This window comes from Fusarium musae, chromosome 2 (assembly GCF_019915245.1).
Source record: "Fusarium musae strain F31 chromosome 2, whole genome shotgun sequence".
NCBI lineage: Eukaryota > Fungi > Ascomycota > Sordariomycetes > Hypocreales > Nectriaceae > Fusarium > Fusarium musae.
Window position 1 is genome coordinate 3122686 of NC_058388.1, and position 16775 is coordinate 3139460.

Consider the following 16775-nt stretch of genomic DNA (forward strand, 5'->3'; position numbering starts at 1 on the left):
ATGGCTGTAACAGTACAAGTATTAATCATCATACGACCCTACTTCAGTTACCAGGTTGCTCTTAGTCACCATGAGGTGCATGTTCCTATATCACGATCACTTCTTGAAACTGAACTTGGATTGGGACACCAATACTTATCATCAAGCAGAACACTATGTACTGTGAAATATGTACAGTATTACAATATTATCTACCTCATTCTTGGCTCTTGAAAAGATGCAAAAATGAAGGGAAGAAGAAGAAGAAGAAAGGGAGAAAGCAACCAAGGGTCGATGACTGGGTAAAATCTCTACAGGAGAAGAATAAAACCAATCATCAAGGGAATCGTCATCAGCATTCCGTCGATTGCCTTTACAACCGCCCCTGAGACAACGACAATAGAAGCATCTGGAGCGCGCTAATCGGTGTATGAGTTGGAGCTGGCCTGCGGCGAAACGTTGGGTTAGGGGCATCAGAATACCCGCTTCCTCCCAGAGGCACTGCAGGAAGCTCCGCTTGACCATGGCTAACCTTGGTTGTAGGGGAAAAGTTCTTGGGCTGGGTTTGGAATTGTGTCTGTCGAGGACTCCGTTTTCTCGGCAGCACTTGTTTCCAAGGACTCGGATGTGGTCATTTTCGGGATGGGGGCTAATTTTGCTGTCAGTACTGGGCTCTTTGCAGCTGTGGATGCAATGACTGTGGCAGGGAAAATGGGCTTTAGGATATGTGCGGTGAGAGCTTACTTGTTGCTGACCCGCTTGAGAGGCCACTACTCAAGCTCAGGGTGACCTCGTCGGTAGACATTGGGACTGCTAGGACGGTTGATGACACTTGAACTTCCTCCCGAGAGGTAGTTGTACTGTCTATGGAGCTTTCAGACAAACCCGTTGTTTCGAGGCTAGTAGTGCTCTCGTTGGAAGAATTTGGAGCTGTTTTAGTTGTAGTATCAGATGTTGGGGCAATAATGGAATCGATTACGACGGTTGAATACTCTGTAAATGTGTCAATTCGTTCGACACTTGTTGTTACTCTTATTGCCATGGTAGAGTTTGGGAGTTCTTCTAAAGTGACTGAGCTACTGGCTTCGGTCGATGTCTCCATAACGTCTATGGTAGTTTCGGTGGCAGTGCCTGCGTTAATGGTTGTAGTAGTGTCTGTGCCCGTTCCTGAAGCAGTAGATGTTGTTTCCTTGGCAGTCGTAGTAGTCGTCTCCTCAAGGGTGGTCATAGTGGTCGCCTCTTTTCTAGTTGTTGCCATACTAGTATCTTCAGCAGTACTAGTTGCCTCCTGAGAAGTTGTTGTTGATTCATCCTGAGCAGTTGATGTGGAGGGCTCTTCAGAGGTAGTTGTTGTCTCGTCTGCAATTGTCGTCGTTGTAGGCTCCTCGGTAGTGATGGTGGTTTCTTCTGCTGCTACCCCGATTTCAATCGTTCCGGACACAGTTCCCAAAGCAGTGATGGCAGAGGTGTAGGGAGTATCGCCTGCTGCCAATATAGTTGTGGTTGTGACGTAGGCAAGTCGGAAAGGTTCGTTGCAGTCAACGCAGGCTTCAGCTTTAATCATCAGAGCAGAGTCGAATACGGCGTCTGAAGCATCCCAGACTGCGACGACCACTGTCTGTGGACCTCCGGGAAGTAAGGGTACATCTATCCAATAAGGCGGCGACGAGCTGGCATACGAGGTAACGCTGTTGGGCGGTACGATAACCAAAGGTTGTGACAGCCAGTGGCTCATCGCGGTCAGTCTATTCCCATTACCATCCAAAGCATAGTTCTGGTTGTCTACGAATATGCCAATTGGATCAGGAACGCCTCTTGGTTCATTAGTTGACTATAAAACACTTTGTAGCCAGTATTACTAACCCAGATTCTTCCGAAGCCATGACAACCTCAAACCTCATTCCTCTGAAGCCTGGGAGAAGCATGTCATCCGCGGTCAATATCGCAGCGTTGTTACTTGAACTTCCGCCGCATTACATTACTAACCCAGCCGCACCATTATCCACGAAGTGGCCTCCGTTTGGAAGAGCTCCCGCAGCAACTCCCGAGGTGAGGATCGCTGCGTCTCCCATACCGAAGGGCCCATCAGTGAATGTTCCAGAACTGTCCGATGCGCCTGTGAAAGATGCTGAAATGACACTTATACCTGTGCCAAAGATAGCGGAGGCCAGAGCGTCTCCATCAGTGTCTGCCGTGACGCTGAATGCGTATGAAGCACGTAGCAGTGCCGCCAAGGCAACGAGCCTTGACAGATGAAACCCCATCTTCAACGAGTTATTTCAGAACCAAAGAAACAGGGCGCAAACGTTGCCTTCCTCTGACTTTCACTTCGAGGAGTGGTCGGTGGATGAGATCAAGAAGGTTCTTTATATACCTTTCATAAGCAGCCCATATCTGAGCCGCAGCTACAAAGGGGGGGCTTCGAAAGCGCCCTAATGCACTCATGAATAACATCCATTCCAATACCAAAAGGCTGATGATCACCTATAGATTACCTACTATCAATCGATCCACCCGGTTGCCTCTAGTAGCCTGCAGCTAATGCAAGTCTTCTGCTGCTTTCTCCTATCTCATTGCTGTAGTGGTTAGAAAGACTACGAGCGATGTGACAACTAAGTTCAGATGAGCTCAAATCAACGTCCTCTGCAGTCTACATATGTTAGAGTGACATGCCAAAGATCCCCTTACACTGCCATTTTTCAGGATGTCATCCAGGCTTAGTGAGTTCAATATTGACATTCCTTGGATGAAAGCTTGGTTGTGGGACAAGAGAAACCATAACATGACAAGTAACGGTTGTGCCGCTATAGTCTACTTCGACAATGAACCTTCCGTTATACCTCAAAAATCTGGTGTTCTCCAAGTTGTAAGCCGAGTTGTAATAGAACTTTCTGAAACTTGATAAAAGGTATTCGTTCTTATTCGAATGCTCCCAACCTAAGAATAACATGTGTAATCGACGATGATAAGTGAGACGTTGGCCTGAGAGGAAATACTTCTAGTATGAGACATTCATTAAGCATGTAACAAGCTTAGCCTTAAGCCCATGATTCTCCCTGAAACTTGGCGGGTCATTGTTAAAGAGTCAGAACATCGGTATTGATCAAATGAGACAGCTCACAATACACGACTCATGGCGGTCGATGACTGGGAATGATGTAAGTAGAAGGCATGAGAGAAGAATTTGATGCCTCGTAAGATTCTACTTTCACGCGTTTTGAAGCCGTTGGTTCCTATCGTCTTACCATAAAAGAGGCTGACCTGAGCGCCACCAGAATTCTGTGATGATCTCTCGATAATACACCATATCGATAGAATTTTATTTGAAGCTCTTTATCATATCGTATGTCAATTGAGGGGAGTGATCCGGGCGGGTCCTGGTGTTAAGCATGTCACAACACTATGTCGATGTCTCACACTGAGTCGGAACAGTTCCAGATAGCCAGTCCATCGGTCCAGAACAAGTGATTATATTGCATCGTACCATTGTTTCGACTAAGCTATGATCATCTGACAGCTGTCTCAGGCCCTCCTTCGAAGAGCAGAACCGTAGGTGAAGAGGCCAAATGCTGAAATGACGCTGAGAAGAATTGGAACCGGTTTCCTCAGACGAAGGGCTCGGGGGAAAGCAGATCCCCCAAGAACGACGGAGGCTAAAAGACCAAGCTCGACTCCGTAAGGCTGCTCATTCTGAATGCGATAGCCACCAAGAGCATCTACAAGAGAGTTGTCAACACGTTGACATGCTAAGGGGAAGGCAAGGGAGATAATATCGGGACTTACATAAGAATCCAACAGCACAGCCAGCAACGATCGAAGGAACAGATCGTGTGCGCACGTATCCCATGATACCACCTCCTGCAGTCAGAGCACCGAGGATGTAGGCGGGAAGCTCAAGATCGTGGTAATTGACGGTGGCCTAAACTTGTTAGCCAACGAGCTAATCAATGTTGTTATAGAGCTCATTACTCGCCATTGTATTTTGCTTTTATCCTTACGGTCTGGTCTCTCAATGTAATTCTGTAGATTTTCAAGATGAAAGCAACTTTGTTCTTTTATGTCCAAGATGAAGCTGCGGAGCTCTCGGCCATTGACGACATATTCGAGGTACGTACCTCACAGTTCGTGGTGAGTGTGGGTCTATCCCCCCGGATTCTTGGCTTTTTGTAAGCCAATCGTATCCCGTTCACCTTGGAGCTTTCGTGTCCAGAGGAAGCTCTCCTACAGATACTGCAATTCGAACTACCTTGAACTAACCAAATCCACCGACATCAACATCAAACACTACAAATCAACCATCGCCAAAGCCTCATAATATCGAAAGAAACACCCACATCAAACAAACAGTCCAACTCACCCAACAAACCCTCCCGAATTACAACAATGGCGGCTAAGAAGAACGTCCGCGATATCACCCCCTCGGCCGCTGCTGCCACTCAGGCCAGCACCACCAGCGCTGGTTCAGTTCCTCCTCAGCCTCAGCCCAAGCCCGTTGCCATCGCCAAGAACGAAATCAAGGGCGAAGTTCAGTGGGACAAGGTAGCCCAGAACCTCTACAATCACTACGTCAACAACACTCCTCAGCGCATCAAGTTGGTTGATGCTTTTATGGCCTTCCTTGTTGTCGTTGGTGTTCTCCAATTCATCAACTGCGCCCTCGCTGGCACCTTCGTGCGTCTTTCTCCGTGGATATGCAGTCTTTTATCGATTGCTAATGCTTCTTAGCCCTTCAACGCTTTCCTGTCCGGCTTCTGTGTGACAGTTGGGCAGTTCGTCTTGACTGGTATGTTACGACGACCGGCGACCTCGAAAGGTTATGGCTAACAATACCCAGCTTCGCTACGACTTCAAACAAATGAGGCTGTCAAGAATGATTGTCCTTCAGTATCCCCCGAAAGGTTTGTCGAACTCGGGTTAATAAAGGAGACCCAACACTAACCTTCTCTAGAGCTTTCGCCGACTACATCGTCTGCAGCTTGATCCTGCATTTCTTCGCCATCAACTTCATTAACTAGACGGCCGGTTGAATATTGTGACCCTGGTGGGATAGGGACCTCTTCTCTTGAGGGCTGCTACGTCGGACCCATCAGGCAGTGTACGATACAAGACGGCAAATCACGAAATTCTTTAAAAGTTTGACCAATAGATCGGGAAATAGAACAATCAGCAAGGGGAATCATTTACATGTGCTATCTCGCCATACTCTCATTCTGCTTCACCACCACTGGCCTGAGTCTCTGGCTTTGGTGAGTCCCTTGGAGGACCGCCTTTGGGTGGGGGAGGGGCTGGTGAGTTCCTAGTCGAAGGTGCATTGTCCACAGCCCGACTCTTCTCTTCCTCCTCTTTAAAGTAGTCATCCATCAGCCTGTTAGGGTTGTGGCCATGGCGTTCCTTCTTCTTGCCAGCTCCCCTCGGCGGTGCACTCACCGGAGCATCACCTATCATCTGTGCAGGCACCAAAAAGTCTCCTACGGGAGGGGCGGGCTCCGAGCCACCTATAGCAGGAGCATACGCGTCTTCACTCTCCTCATTGGTAGCTCCGTCGAACATCGTCTCGCCAGGGGCATCAACGGGCTCGCTCAGAGGAGGAGGGATCCTGTGAAGGGCTCCGTATCCAAGCACGCAACCCAACGCTCCTTGGCCACCCCAATCCCTGCTAGGTTGTATTGTGACTTCTCTGGTGACATTGTATTCGTTGTTGTAGACCCAGATTCGCATCGGCCGTCCAATAAAATCCTCGACGAGCTCGCCCAGGCCACCCTCGCCATATAAAGCACCCTCAGGACTGCCGAGGATATAGTCACTGTATGGCAGAAGACCGGCGGCGTCGGCGGGGGAGTTGGCGGGGACATCGAGAACGTGCCAGATGTTGGCAGCAAGGGCCAGCGGAGCGTATTGGAGCGAAAGACCGAGGGATGCAGTATCTAACGCAACAGGTGCATGGATTTCTCTCGTTCTTTGGCCCTAATTGTTGTCAGTAGGAGAGTTCAGAAGGCACAAAGTTAATAGTTTACTTTTGCATTCCATAATCCCAGGGTAACTGTGCTGCCCGCGCAGTTTCTCACTTCCTGACTGAACAAGGCTGGTTCAGGGTCCTCCTAGACTAATTGTTAGAGATAAGGAGCTTAGAGTACCCAGAATGGGCCAACATACAATAGGTCTACCATTGATTCCAACAATGAAGTCGAACCAGGGCTCGATAGCAAGCTCCAGGTTGGTATTGCGCAGCACCTGGAAGCCGAAGGAGCCTCGCTCTTGTTGCCTCTGCTGCTGGACGTCTCCGTCCAGGCGCGAGATGAAGCGGTTTAGCGCATTAAACATTGCTTCAGTGACTTTTTCTCTTGATCCGTGTGTGTTTATTATTGCTGGGGATCAAAAGGGTTTCATGTGTACTGTATCAGATGGAAGTATGCCAAGGGCAGATCGAGCAATCGCAAGCTGTCACTATTACAGTGGCAGCCTTGCAGCGATGGCGTCCGTGCCAAGCCAACTATCTACCTAGGTAGTCTCTATGTGGGGCATGCTGTGGGGAGCTCATCGTCAGCCTCGTGGTCAATTTCAACCTTGGAGCTTTCTGCGACTTGCTCATGGCAAGTCTGTATTTCAGTTTTTGACAAAGAATGGCTGCTAGCTGTTAATATAAAACTCACTCGTACTATACCTCTGATCAAGATATGAGTAGTTCAGGGGTAGAAATGTCGCTGGACGACTCCGAGTACTCTCTGAAGCCCGCTGAAGAGCTGCCTCTTACTGATGATTGTCACCATTATCAAGGAAAGCATCAGGTGCCATGGGATATTCAAAAGTGAGCAACTATTGACTAATTCACTTCTCTCGATCTTGCTAATATGGTCAGATACTTTGCGCAACGTTATTCGATCTTCTCATTATATGACTATGGAGTTTACATGACGGATGATGCCTGGTTTGGTGTGACGCCCGAGCCAGTAGCAAAGTGAGTATACAATGTCTGAACCTCCTCAAGGCTCTGCTAACTCTAATCTAGCCAGGTGGCTCATGATATGTACGGCACCGATCAGAAGAAGCATATCCTGATCGATGTCTTTGGTGGTGCAGGGGGTAACAGTATTGCCTTTGCTCTTTCCGAACGATGGAGTCGCGTTATCTCTATCGAACGCGACCCTTCAACTCTAGCCTGTGCCCAGAATAACGCCAAGGTCTATGGTATCGCGCCGGGGCTAATTACGTGGGTTCTCGGTGATAGCTTCGAGTACCTCGATAAGTTGTTCAATCACACAGAAGAACTGCACCCAAATCTAAGAGTAGGCCTTGACGAAACAGTACTGTTTGCGAGTCCACCTTGGGGCGGCCCTGGATACCGCACTGATGAAGTATTTAATCTTTACAACATGCAGCCGTACAATCTTGACGATTTACACACTGCATACAACAGGCTGGATCACGCGCTGTTTCTCCCACGGACGAGTGATATCCGACAAATCGCCAGACTAGCACCTCCTGATAGGAAAGTCGAGGTTGTTCAATACTGCATGGAGGGTGCCAGCAAGGCCCTGGTAGCTTACCTTCCAGGCAAATACTCAGAGGCCCGCCAGTGAAAGACGCCCTCCAAAATAGATCACTGTCGCCACTCGCATCCAATACCAATGAAAGAAGGCTGTACCTGAGGAAGGGTGTTGCTAAAAGTCTCGGGTATTTGGTTGGCGAGATGATGCTGCTGTCGGGAGCAACAATATTTATCTATTTGATGCCGTACATTGCCTATTCAACGGCATGATAATATAATTTGCAGCTTGGGCAGACATCAATAGCACGTTGGTGTGCCGTTCAAGCGGGTATTCTCCAGCTTATTCAAATTGCACAAGTAATCGATGTACAGTAGACATGGTATCATTGGCACTGTACTGTGAATGGTTGGATTTGACTTGATCAGAGCCCGTAGGAACCCCATCCACACGCAGGAATTTTCGCATCGGAGCCCAAACTTGGCAACTTGTTCTACAGTGCCAAATACTTTTCTTCATCATGGCCAAAGATAAAAAGAAGAACGCCGACGCCAAAAAGGCAAAAAAGGTGCCCTCATATTCTGTGCTACAACGTCTACCTGTGTCTTTGCCCCTCCATCAAATTTGCCCCTCCAAATATGACTGCCCCTCCATGCATCATGACATGTTGAACGTTTAACTAATGATCAGAAATAGGCTGAGAAAGCAGCCAAGCAGGCCAATAAGGGTGAAAAGAAGGCCAAGAATAAGGCTGCTAAGGTCGAAGGAAGTGATGCCGAAGATATTGATCTTGATGAGGTGCTCGAAGAGTATCGAAGACAACAGGAGCAGTTCCTCAAGATCACTGAGACGGTAATTGATGCACCTCCGAGAGCGAGAGCTGCTTCAACGTTGATGGCTTCACCTCATGATAGCAATACTTTACTACTTTTCGGTGGCGAATACTTCAATGGCTCTCTCGCTCAGTTCTTCAACGATCTAAATATCTACAACATTAACAGAGACGAGTGGCGATGTGTAACTTCACCCAACGCTCCGCTCCCACGATCTGGTCATGCCTGGACCAGAGCCGGAAATCCGAACCATGTCTATCTCTTTGGCGGGGAGTTCTCTTCGCCAAAACAGGGCACATTTCATCACTACTCAGATTTCTGGAGGCTGGAGCCTGCAACGAGGGAGTGGACGAAGATTGAGAGCAAGGGAAAGGACAAGAGCCCTTCAGCTCGAAGTGGTCATCGAATGACGTACTGGAAGCAGTACATTATCCTCTTTGGTGGTTTCCAAGACACTTCAAATCAGACAAAGTACCTTTCAGATCTCTGGATCTTTGATACCGTTAACTTTGTGTGGCACTCTCCTCAACTGCCTCCTGCCCAACTCAAGCCAGATGCTCGCTCATCTTTTACTCTGTTACCCCATGAACAAGGTGCGGTTCTCTACGGAGGTTACTCACGTGTTAAGGCGACTGTCAACGTCAAGCAAAAGGGCAACAAGGGACCTAGCCAGGCTCAGCGAAACGTTCTTATTCCCAAGGTTCATGAAGACTGCTTCTTCCTCAGAATCTCCCAGCCTGCCACAGACGCCAACCCCAATACTCCCCCGGTTGTTCGCTGGGAAAAGCGAAAGAAGCCTGCCAATGCTCCCAACCCTACACGCGCTGGTGCGACAATGGCCTGGCACAAGGGCCGCGGGATTCTCTTTGGAGGAGTGCACGACGTTGAGGCTAGTGAGGAGGGGATGGATAGCGAGTTTTTCAACCAGCTTTTCGCTTGGAACATTGAACGAAATCGATTCATGCCTTTGGGTCTACGAAAGCCTCGTCAACAGAAGAAGGCTGCTACTGAGCCCCGAGGCGGGCGCCGTGGTCGGGCTCAAGCAAATGAAGACGAGCTTCTGAGACAGCTTGCTGCTTTGGAGACTGGAGCTTCTCTGGATGACGCTGATGATATCGAGCTTGCCAAGAAGGAAGGGGAAAGAGACGACGACAAGCCAACAAGAGAAATGCCAGTGACCATGGAACCCCCACATGTAAGGTTTAATGCTCAACTAGCGATTCAAGACGATGTCCTCTATATCTATGGCGGAACATTTGAGAAGGGAGACCGAGAGTTCACATTTGATGATCTCTATGCCATCGACCTTGGAAAACTAGATGGTTGTAAGGAGATCTTTAGTCGGCCCGTCGAAGACTGGATCGTAAGTGATTTGGAAATGACGTATGGAATTTTGTTAGCTGACTTGAGTTTCAGGAGTCTGATGACGAGGACGACGATGAGGATGAGGATGAGGAGGATGAAGAAGATGAGGACGAGGAAGAAGCGGGTCAGCAGCTCTACACACCCAGTAAGAGGAAGAAGAAGCAAGATGAAGTTTCTGAGGCATTGTCGGAGCCTTCATCGGAGCCTTCAACGCCCTCAGAAGAGGATGAGACTGAGACTGTAGCCATTTCTGTGGACGACGGACTACCCCATCCTAGAGTACGTATTTCCCATCCCCATTTCAATACCATGAGGGGTTTGCTGACAAAGCAATAGCCTTTCGAGAGTCGACGAGAGTTCTTCGTCCGGACATCAGCTGAGTGGCAGGAGATTTTGATGACGAGCCTCCGTTGGAAGAACATCCAGCCCGAGACACTAGCTATCAAGGAGATCAAAGCTAAGGCCTTTGAGCTCAGTGAGGAGAAGTGGTGGGATTGTCGTGAGGAGATTGTGGCTCTGGAGGAGGAACAGGAAGCTGCTGGTATTCAGGAGGTAGTAAGCTTAGCAGAGAGAGGAGATGCTGCTTCTGGTGGTGGAGCGAGAAGGAGGTAGATAAAGTTGGATGTGGCAGCTGTTGTTTATATGAATCAATATGAGACCCTGTTCTACACCCTCTTGGTGACCTCCTATTCTCATTTTATACGACCGCTCCGTTGTTCTTTTCCCGCCTATCTACTTTTTTGGGGCTTGTACCCCCCTATATGCTGAGATTCATCGTCTCAAGATCCAGCATTACAACAGTTCACGAGCATGGGAAATGATTGCCTTGAGCATTTTCTGATAGTTTCTTAGTCATGTATGTAGTCATCAACCACCCACCAATTCTATTTCCTGAGTCAACCCCAACGCCACGCACGCCAATCCATGATCTCCTACAATCGCCTCACATCAGGAACACTACAACGGCTCCTCCACAACGCCAGTGGGTGACCACCTCGCTTTCTTGCCACGCGTCCATAGAACCAGAGCCGCAGCTCTCTCGATAAGTCAGTTGGGAGACGCGGCCATAGGCGGGTACGAAGCACCGCCGACCTCGACCTTGGGCTCGCACTCGCAGCGCTCGGCCTCAGGGACGTTGTCGATAACGGATTGAATGTGGCTGCCGCAACCCCACCAGGAGGTCTTCTCTGTATGCATCTTAGTACCACATTCTTGGAATTGGATACAAGGGCTTACTGCAGGTTCCGCAGGTGGCTTTTTTGCACATTTCCGGGGCAGTATTCTGACTTGATAGATATCGAGTGTGTTGCGAAAGAGGAGTCTGTCTATATCGGCTCGTCGGGGTCACAAGTGGAGAGTAAGAAATGGAGATTGGAGATTGGAGGCTTTCCACTTCCAGCATCTCCGGACACGGCGATAACTAAGCCAGGACCAATGATTTGTCACGGATGTAGTGAGTGTTTTGTGAACCAATCGGCATTTGAATGGGTCAGGTCAGAATCATGAGATACGCTTCATGGAAGAAACTCTTGGAATACTGAAGCCTCGGCTTGTGATGTCATGATCATTCAAGACCATTATTAAACATTGTCAAATTGATATTTCTGTGATGCTACTATGTATCCTCTCTAGAGCTAAATAACAAGCAGAAACTCAAAGAAATTGATGTAAATTCATATAACAATGAAAATATGCTGACAACTCCTGTTAATGATCCATCCCACGCCTTGAGAACCACATCACAATTCCTCGCCAGCAGTCTTACTCGTCAGAAGCTTGTTCTTTGCAATCATTTCACTCTCAACAACTGATCGAATAAGGTTTAATGTCAGTTCCCTCCCCTTTGCAACACTCGTAGGCGAAGCATCGGCTGGGACATGGAGAAACAGGGTCTTTCTGGGTCTCTGCAGTTTCCACAGCTCAGACAGACTTGAGTAGTATATGAAGTCGCACATAAAGTGGCCTGCGTCTTCCGATATGCGCAGATCCGCCTCCTATGCTTCCTATCAGTATTGACACAGTCTCGGATCTGCTCAGCTTACCGAACTGTGCCCCTGCCACAAAGGGAGTATTTCGTCGAGGCTCAGCTCCGTCTCAATCTCCTCTGGAAGGCCTCGCCACGGCCAGTCAGGACTTTCTCTCTCTTCTTCTCCGTCTATGTATTCGCCATCGACATCCGGATGCTTGTACCCGTCACGGTGACCTCTCCTCTCAATGGAATAGAATGGTCGAGGACCAGCCATTCCAATGTGAATGACAATGTCAAACTTCTGTGGCGTGTCATGAAAAGACGGCACAAGGCCTCTCACGACCCGGTAATTGACACGGATAGGCTCAGGGTGCACCACGATGCGTACCTTTGGCAGAACAACAGCCGCATGCCTCGAGTTAGGGTTCTTGGCTCGTAGCGGAGGAAGATATAAAGGCAAGCTGTTGGCGATTTCCCATGAGGGGTTAATGGGATACTGTTCTCTGAACGGCTATAGCATCTGCAGGTTAGCAGGAGTAACACAAACTCATATGACACTGCATATCCCGGCCAAGGTGTCACGATCTTGAGGTTTTGCAGTGCTGTGTGACGTCGAGCGGGGTGGTCAAGCAAGCAAATGACGCTTAAGATGAGAGAGGAAGCAAAAACATACACCAAACCCTGTGACAAGCACAGTAATCTCATCGGGGTCTCCAATCTGCGAACCCATTATGCGTCGAGACTATATCTACGATAGAATAAACTAGCGACCAGGAGGATGGAGAGAAGGAGGATAATCTGGTCTTCTTGATATACTACCTAGTTAGTTAGTGGGGGATGACAGGATCATCAAGTTGCCAACCTATAAATACCAAATGACCCTCCATGGGTAAGCTGAGTGAGGACACATAGATAAAAAGGGCAAAGTTGGCTTGTCGAATCCTAGATCAGACCTAAGCTGACCTCAGTTTTTTATTTACCTTACTATCTGCTTACTCTTTTCTTTTTCTGTTCTCTTTCTTCCTCTACTAGATTTTTGACCGAGGAATCACAGATAGGTAGGTACCCAATGACGACCAGCTTCTTCAACGGGAACGGAACAGGAATTGAACCAATGACATAGCAGCGTTTATTAACGTTAATTCGTTACCAAGACGTGCAGGCTACCAAGTTCGGCGTGGGTATAGGGTAGTTACAACACCAAAAACAAATACATCATTAATTAATTGTGATCATTTGACTTATATTGTATTAGCTGATGACTAGTTTTCATGTATCATGGTAGTGGTAAGCTTGAAGATTCAGTAATAGCGGGGTTTCCCTTTTACCGTAGTATGTTGATCCAAGACAGCCGAAGCATTGCGCATCTTTAAGCGTTACATTGAACAAGAGCCTGTTGGGGTTATTTGCATATAGGGTCTTGAACATTGGAGTCGAGGGGGCAGCTCGGATAAAACTGAGAGGTTAGCACCGAACTGAGTATATATTCGTCAACAGAATAAGAACAAAAATTGGAACAATGCCGTCGTCTATCATCCCATGATAATTGCTCATGTTTCTTGATAGACTCCCCCACTTAACGTAGCCCCTCCGTGCGGAGTTACCCAAAAGAGACGGCCACCAAGTAGCAGCTTGGATTCATCCTTTTTAATAAACACCTTACTTCAGAGCGACTGCAACCTTTTTCATATTATACAAATTAAACGACACCGCGAAAAAGACATAAACGTTGGAATTAGAAAACCTAGTATATTTTCGTGATAAGCCAACACGAAAAGTAACCTCCAATTCATTCTGCCAGACTCTGCAGCGGTCACCACATTGTTCATCCAGATACATCACTCAAAGGATACAATGGGGTCAATTCCGGACTACAGCCTGCCCCCGCAGGAGCTCGAATTTGACGGGTTTCTCTTCGATATGGACGGGACTATCATCGACTCAACGGAAGCAGTAGTGAAGCACTGGGAGACGTAAGTGCAGCGACACCCACCTCACGTCTTACGCGGCCAAGCTCAAGTGACTAACCAAGCAAAGAATTGGGAATGAGATAGGCGTTGCCCCCGAAGTTATCCTCGAGACGTCTCATGGACGACGAAGCATCGACATCCTAAAGATTCTCGCACCTGAAAAGGCGAACTGGGATTGTAAGTGACAAGACAACACCCCGGCTACAGCAAGCATGGCAAAGCACACAAACACATGAATATGCATGGACATGTCAGACGCAAAACCTCACTTGAGGATATATCCTAGCGGACATGTATGTGCTGGCGAGGCTGGGCATGCCCCCATGCAACTAGACAATCATAGCTAGCTAGGCCGAGCGACCGCTGATCACTTCCCAGATGTATGTGACATGGAAGGACGTCTACCCAAGTACCACGGCCATGAGGCTGTCGAGATACCTGGCGCCCGTTCCATGTTAGAAGCACTCATCGCCATATCTAGCCCATGGGCGATCGTCACCTCAGGCACCGTCCCGCTCGTCACCGGATGGCTACGTGCTCGAGACCTGCCCACACCGCCGTCGGATCACCTCGTCACGGCAGAATCCGTCGAGAATGGTAAACCCGACCCCGCCTGCTACCGCCTCGGCCGTGAGCGTCTCGGTCTGCAGGCGGAGGACGCCCAGGTCCTCGTCCTTGAGGACAGCCCAGCAGGGATCCGCGCAGGGAAAGCAGCAGGCTGCAAAGTTCTCGGCCTGGTGACTAGCCATACCGTTGAGCAGGTCATCGCTGCAGAACCAGACTGGGTCGTTCGAGACCTCTCTTCAGTCAAGGTGCTTCGGAGCGAGGGCGGAAAGGTGACTATCGAGATTTCCAATGCGCTCCGAACATAACTGAGCCTCGGCATTGGGTACATCAGCGGAGCTCATGGTGGAACTGACGTGGGTGGGTGAGAGTGAGTGAGTGAGGGAGAGGGATATGGAGTCGTGAGGGAGATGTAAAAAAACAACAACAAAAAAACCACTTGATTTCATCATGACGATGGAACATTTAACCAATAGATTCAGAGATGAAACTGGGATCGTTCCCTGGAAAAGAGATAGGCGAAAGACGGTCGCCCTGAAAGGGGCATATTGACATCATCACTCTTCTTCTGTTTCTTGATCTCATTTCCTTTGTCGCTCCCTAGATACTACTGTATTATGGGGATGGGCATGGAGATGCTAATCACGATCTGGCACATGATGATCGACACGCCAACGCGACACAACTGAAGACCTGCTGATGAGACTCGGTGAAGATATTCCGCCAATGTGCAGAAATCACGCACTCGATCGTACCAAGGGAGACTCTGCAACAAAGAAAGGATCCGCTGGTGAAGTCTTTGTCACTTCAAGACAAGACAGTACCTGCCCTAGTTACTCATTCGGATCAACAATTGTTTGTTACCAATAGTACCCTACCCTCTCACACTCCCATCTCCACCAAGGCAGCTCTCTCAAGTGAGACCACTCCAGTGGAAAGCCACTTCAACTGAGATGTTTGTTGGCTTTCCTTTGTACTTTCAGACACAATCTCTCGGCGTGGCATCAATCTCTGTTCTCCCCCCTCTCGTGTCTAGTTGCGCTACCTTAGCTGGGAGAAACACCTGGCATCCCACAGGCTATTGACAACCACTGTCAAGCGCTCAGCGGTCGCGGGTCTCCAAGCTACAGTACTTACCTCAGCTACCGACTTGGTGCCGCGTCTTCTTCATGCCTTCAGCATCGGGTCTCCATGAACATGTCTCGGTTGTCACCTGTCATCGCACCGTTTCCCCCGGTGGGTTTTGAGCCAAGTGGCCCAAGGGCAGACACAACAGAGTCCGTCGCCCGTTGAAGCGGGGAAGAGTGTACTGTATGAAATTTCGCACACAGATAGTGATAGGCTGTATGTGGCTAATGATAAGGGTATCGTTAATAGTAACGCGAGAGATGGTAGTGTCAAAACATTTCAATTCCACTCTGCCTTGACTTGTCTTGGCCTGGCCTACGAGGCCGAATTGACACACTACAAGAGTACTGAGTCAGAAACATCCGAAGCCCCTTACCCCTGACGTGCATTGCTGAAGACAAACAAATCAACGGAGAGAAGAAAAGAAAGTTGCAGCAATATCGTCTACAGAGTCCACAATCAACACTCCACGCGGCGTGAGGAGCTCTCACGAAACCGCCGGTGTCGCAGGAAACATGCCGGCAAAGTCCCTGACCCAGATCTGTGGCGGTATGAACTTGGCGGAGATCTCATTATGATTATCAACTAAGTTAGTATTATCATCAACTACAAGTTCGCGCCGAGAGGCAGCGTATTACGAAGCGTACGGAATCGATTGTGCCCTTCTGGGAATGGTGGTCCGGTTCAAGTGGACCAAAGCAAGTGGACCAAGCTAACAAAAACTCTGTGTGTGTTTGAGGGAGAATTTGTGCCACGATAAGGCAGCAAGCAAGTGTTTGTTATTATATGTAGAGGGGTATGAGGCCAGCGAGGACGAGAATAGTATCAAAGAACTATGAAAAGCTCATATGAGGTTGGACAGCATATCCAAGTGACAGGTGACAGGTGACAGGAACCACAATCTCGCAGTCTGTCGTACAGTACTGCATGGCACGTTTGCCGTGATTTCCGCACGCCGGAAGCACTCGGTCTATAAGCTGTTCATGCTCGAACAGTTGTCTTTTGCCAAACCAATTTTCTGTGTTTTCGTGCCATGTCAGACTACGGGTGATTCCTGCAAGGTCCCGTACGCCCCGTGTCACAGTCGTGATAACTCTGATTCGCAAAGGGCGGGTAGTGACATGGAGGCTGACCCGGTGGCTTTTCCTCCCACTGTCCGCTGTGCCACTACTGTACGGAATAATTTCAGGCAAAGCGAAGGGAGTGGTGATTCGAAACTGCGTCAAGTCAACAAAGTCCATGGTGTTGTGATTACGACTCGCGAGCCCCCTGTAATTATTTTACTTGAGACAGGGGTTTCCCTGAAGGACCCATCATATCCATCGCCATCCCACCGTGGAAACAAAGGGAGATCTTCCGGTAGGATTCATCGGGATATCGAATCCATGCGCGCGCATCCACGGTGTCGGAGAGAGCGGCCAATAATAATGCCCATGATATAGGCAGGTAGGCAGGCTGTCAGCCCAAGCAGCATAGCAGAATG

At 48.8% G+C, this 16775-nt stretch overlaps 8 protein-coding genes across 8 annotated transcripts; 4 read left to right on the top strand and 4 right to left on the bottom strand.

The window, feature by feature from the left end:
• Window positions 1–506: 506 nt before the first annotated feature.
• Window positions 507–1714, bottom strand: J7337_002866 (uncharacterized protein; the record flags this gene model as incomplete). Its single annotated transcript, XM_044820592.1, has 2 exons — window positions 507–676; window positions 724–1714. The coding sequence occupies 2 exons, from the start codon at window positions 1712–1714 to the stop codon at window positions 507–509; spliced, it is 1161 nt and encodes a 386-aa protein (XP_044684892.1).
• Window positions 1715–3501: 1787 nt separating this feature from the next.
• Window positions 3502–3826, bottom strand: J7337_002867 (uncharacterized protein; the record flags this gene model as incomplete). The annotated part of the gene is made up of 2 exons (XM_044820593.1): window positions 3502–3695; window positions 3763–3826. The coding sequence occupies 2 exons, from the start codon at window positions 3824–3826 to the stop codon at window positions 3502–3504; spliced, it is 258 nt and encodes an 85-aa protein (XP_044684893.1).
• Window positions 3827–4362: 536 nt separating this feature from the next.
• J7337_002868 (uncharacterized protein) lies at window positions 4363–4994 on the top strand (the record flags this gene model as incomplete). The annotated part of the gene is made up of 4 exons (XM_044820594.1): window positions 4363–4650; window positions 4705–4762; window positions 4814–4877; window positions 4928–4994. 4 exons carry the CDS (start codon window positions 4363–4365, stop codon window positions 4992–4994), a joined length of 477 nt encoding a protein of 158 aa, XP_044684894.1.
• Window positions 4995–5184: 190 nt separating this feature from the next.
• On the bottom strand, window positions 5185–6300 carry J7337_002869 (uncharacterized protein; the record flags this gene model as incomplete). The annotated part of the gene is made up of 2 exons (XM_044820595.1): window positions 5185–5943; window positions 6133–6300. The coding sequence occupies 2 exons, from the start codon at window positions 6298–6300 to the stop codon at window positions 5185–5187; spliced, it is 927 nt and encodes a 308-aa protein (XP_044684895.1).
• Window positions 6301–6674: 374 nt separating this feature from the next.
• Window positions 6675–7556, top strand: J7337_002870 (uncharacterized protein; the record flags this gene model as incomplete). Its single annotated transcript, XM_044820596.1, has 3 exons — window positions 6675–6784; window positions 6836–6934; window positions 6986–7556. The coding sequence occupies 3 exons, from the start codon at window positions 6675–6677 to the stop codon at window positions 7554–7556; spliced, it is 780 nt and encodes a 259-aa protein (XP_044684896.1).
• Window positions 7557–7983: 427 nt separating this feature from the next.
• Window positions 7984–10273, top strand: J7337_002871 (uncharacterized protein; the record flags this gene model as incomplete). Its single annotated transcript, XM_044820597.1, has 4 exons — window positions 7984–8031; window positions 8160–9659; window positions 9713–9940; window positions 9998–10273. 4 exons carry the CDS (start codon window positions 7984–7986, stop codon window positions 10271–10273), a joined length of 2052 nt encoding a protein of 683 aa, XP_044684897.1.
• Window positions 10274–11400: 1127 nt separating this feature from the next.
• Window positions 11401–12360, bottom strand: J7337_002872 (uncharacterized protein; the record flags this gene model as incomplete). Its single annotated transcript, XM_044820598.1, has 3 exons — window positions 11401–11655; window positions 11704–12141; window positions 12304–12360. The coding sequence occupies 3 exons, from the start codon at window positions 12358–12360 to the stop codon at window positions 11401–11403; spliced, it is 750 nt and encodes a 249-aa protein (XP_044684898.1).
• Window positions 12361–13484: 1124 nt separating this feature from the next.
• Window positions 13485–14472, top strand: J7337_002873 (uncharacterized protein; the record flags this gene model as incomplete). Its single annotated transcript, XM_044820599.1, has 3 exons — window positions 13485–13603; window positions 13668–13777; window positions 13952–14472. 3 exons carry the CDS (start codon window positions 13485–13487, stop codon window positions 14470–14472), a joined length of 750 nt encoding a protein of 249 aa, XP_044684899.1.
• Between the last annotated feature and the right edge of the window lie 2303 nt (window positions 14473–16775).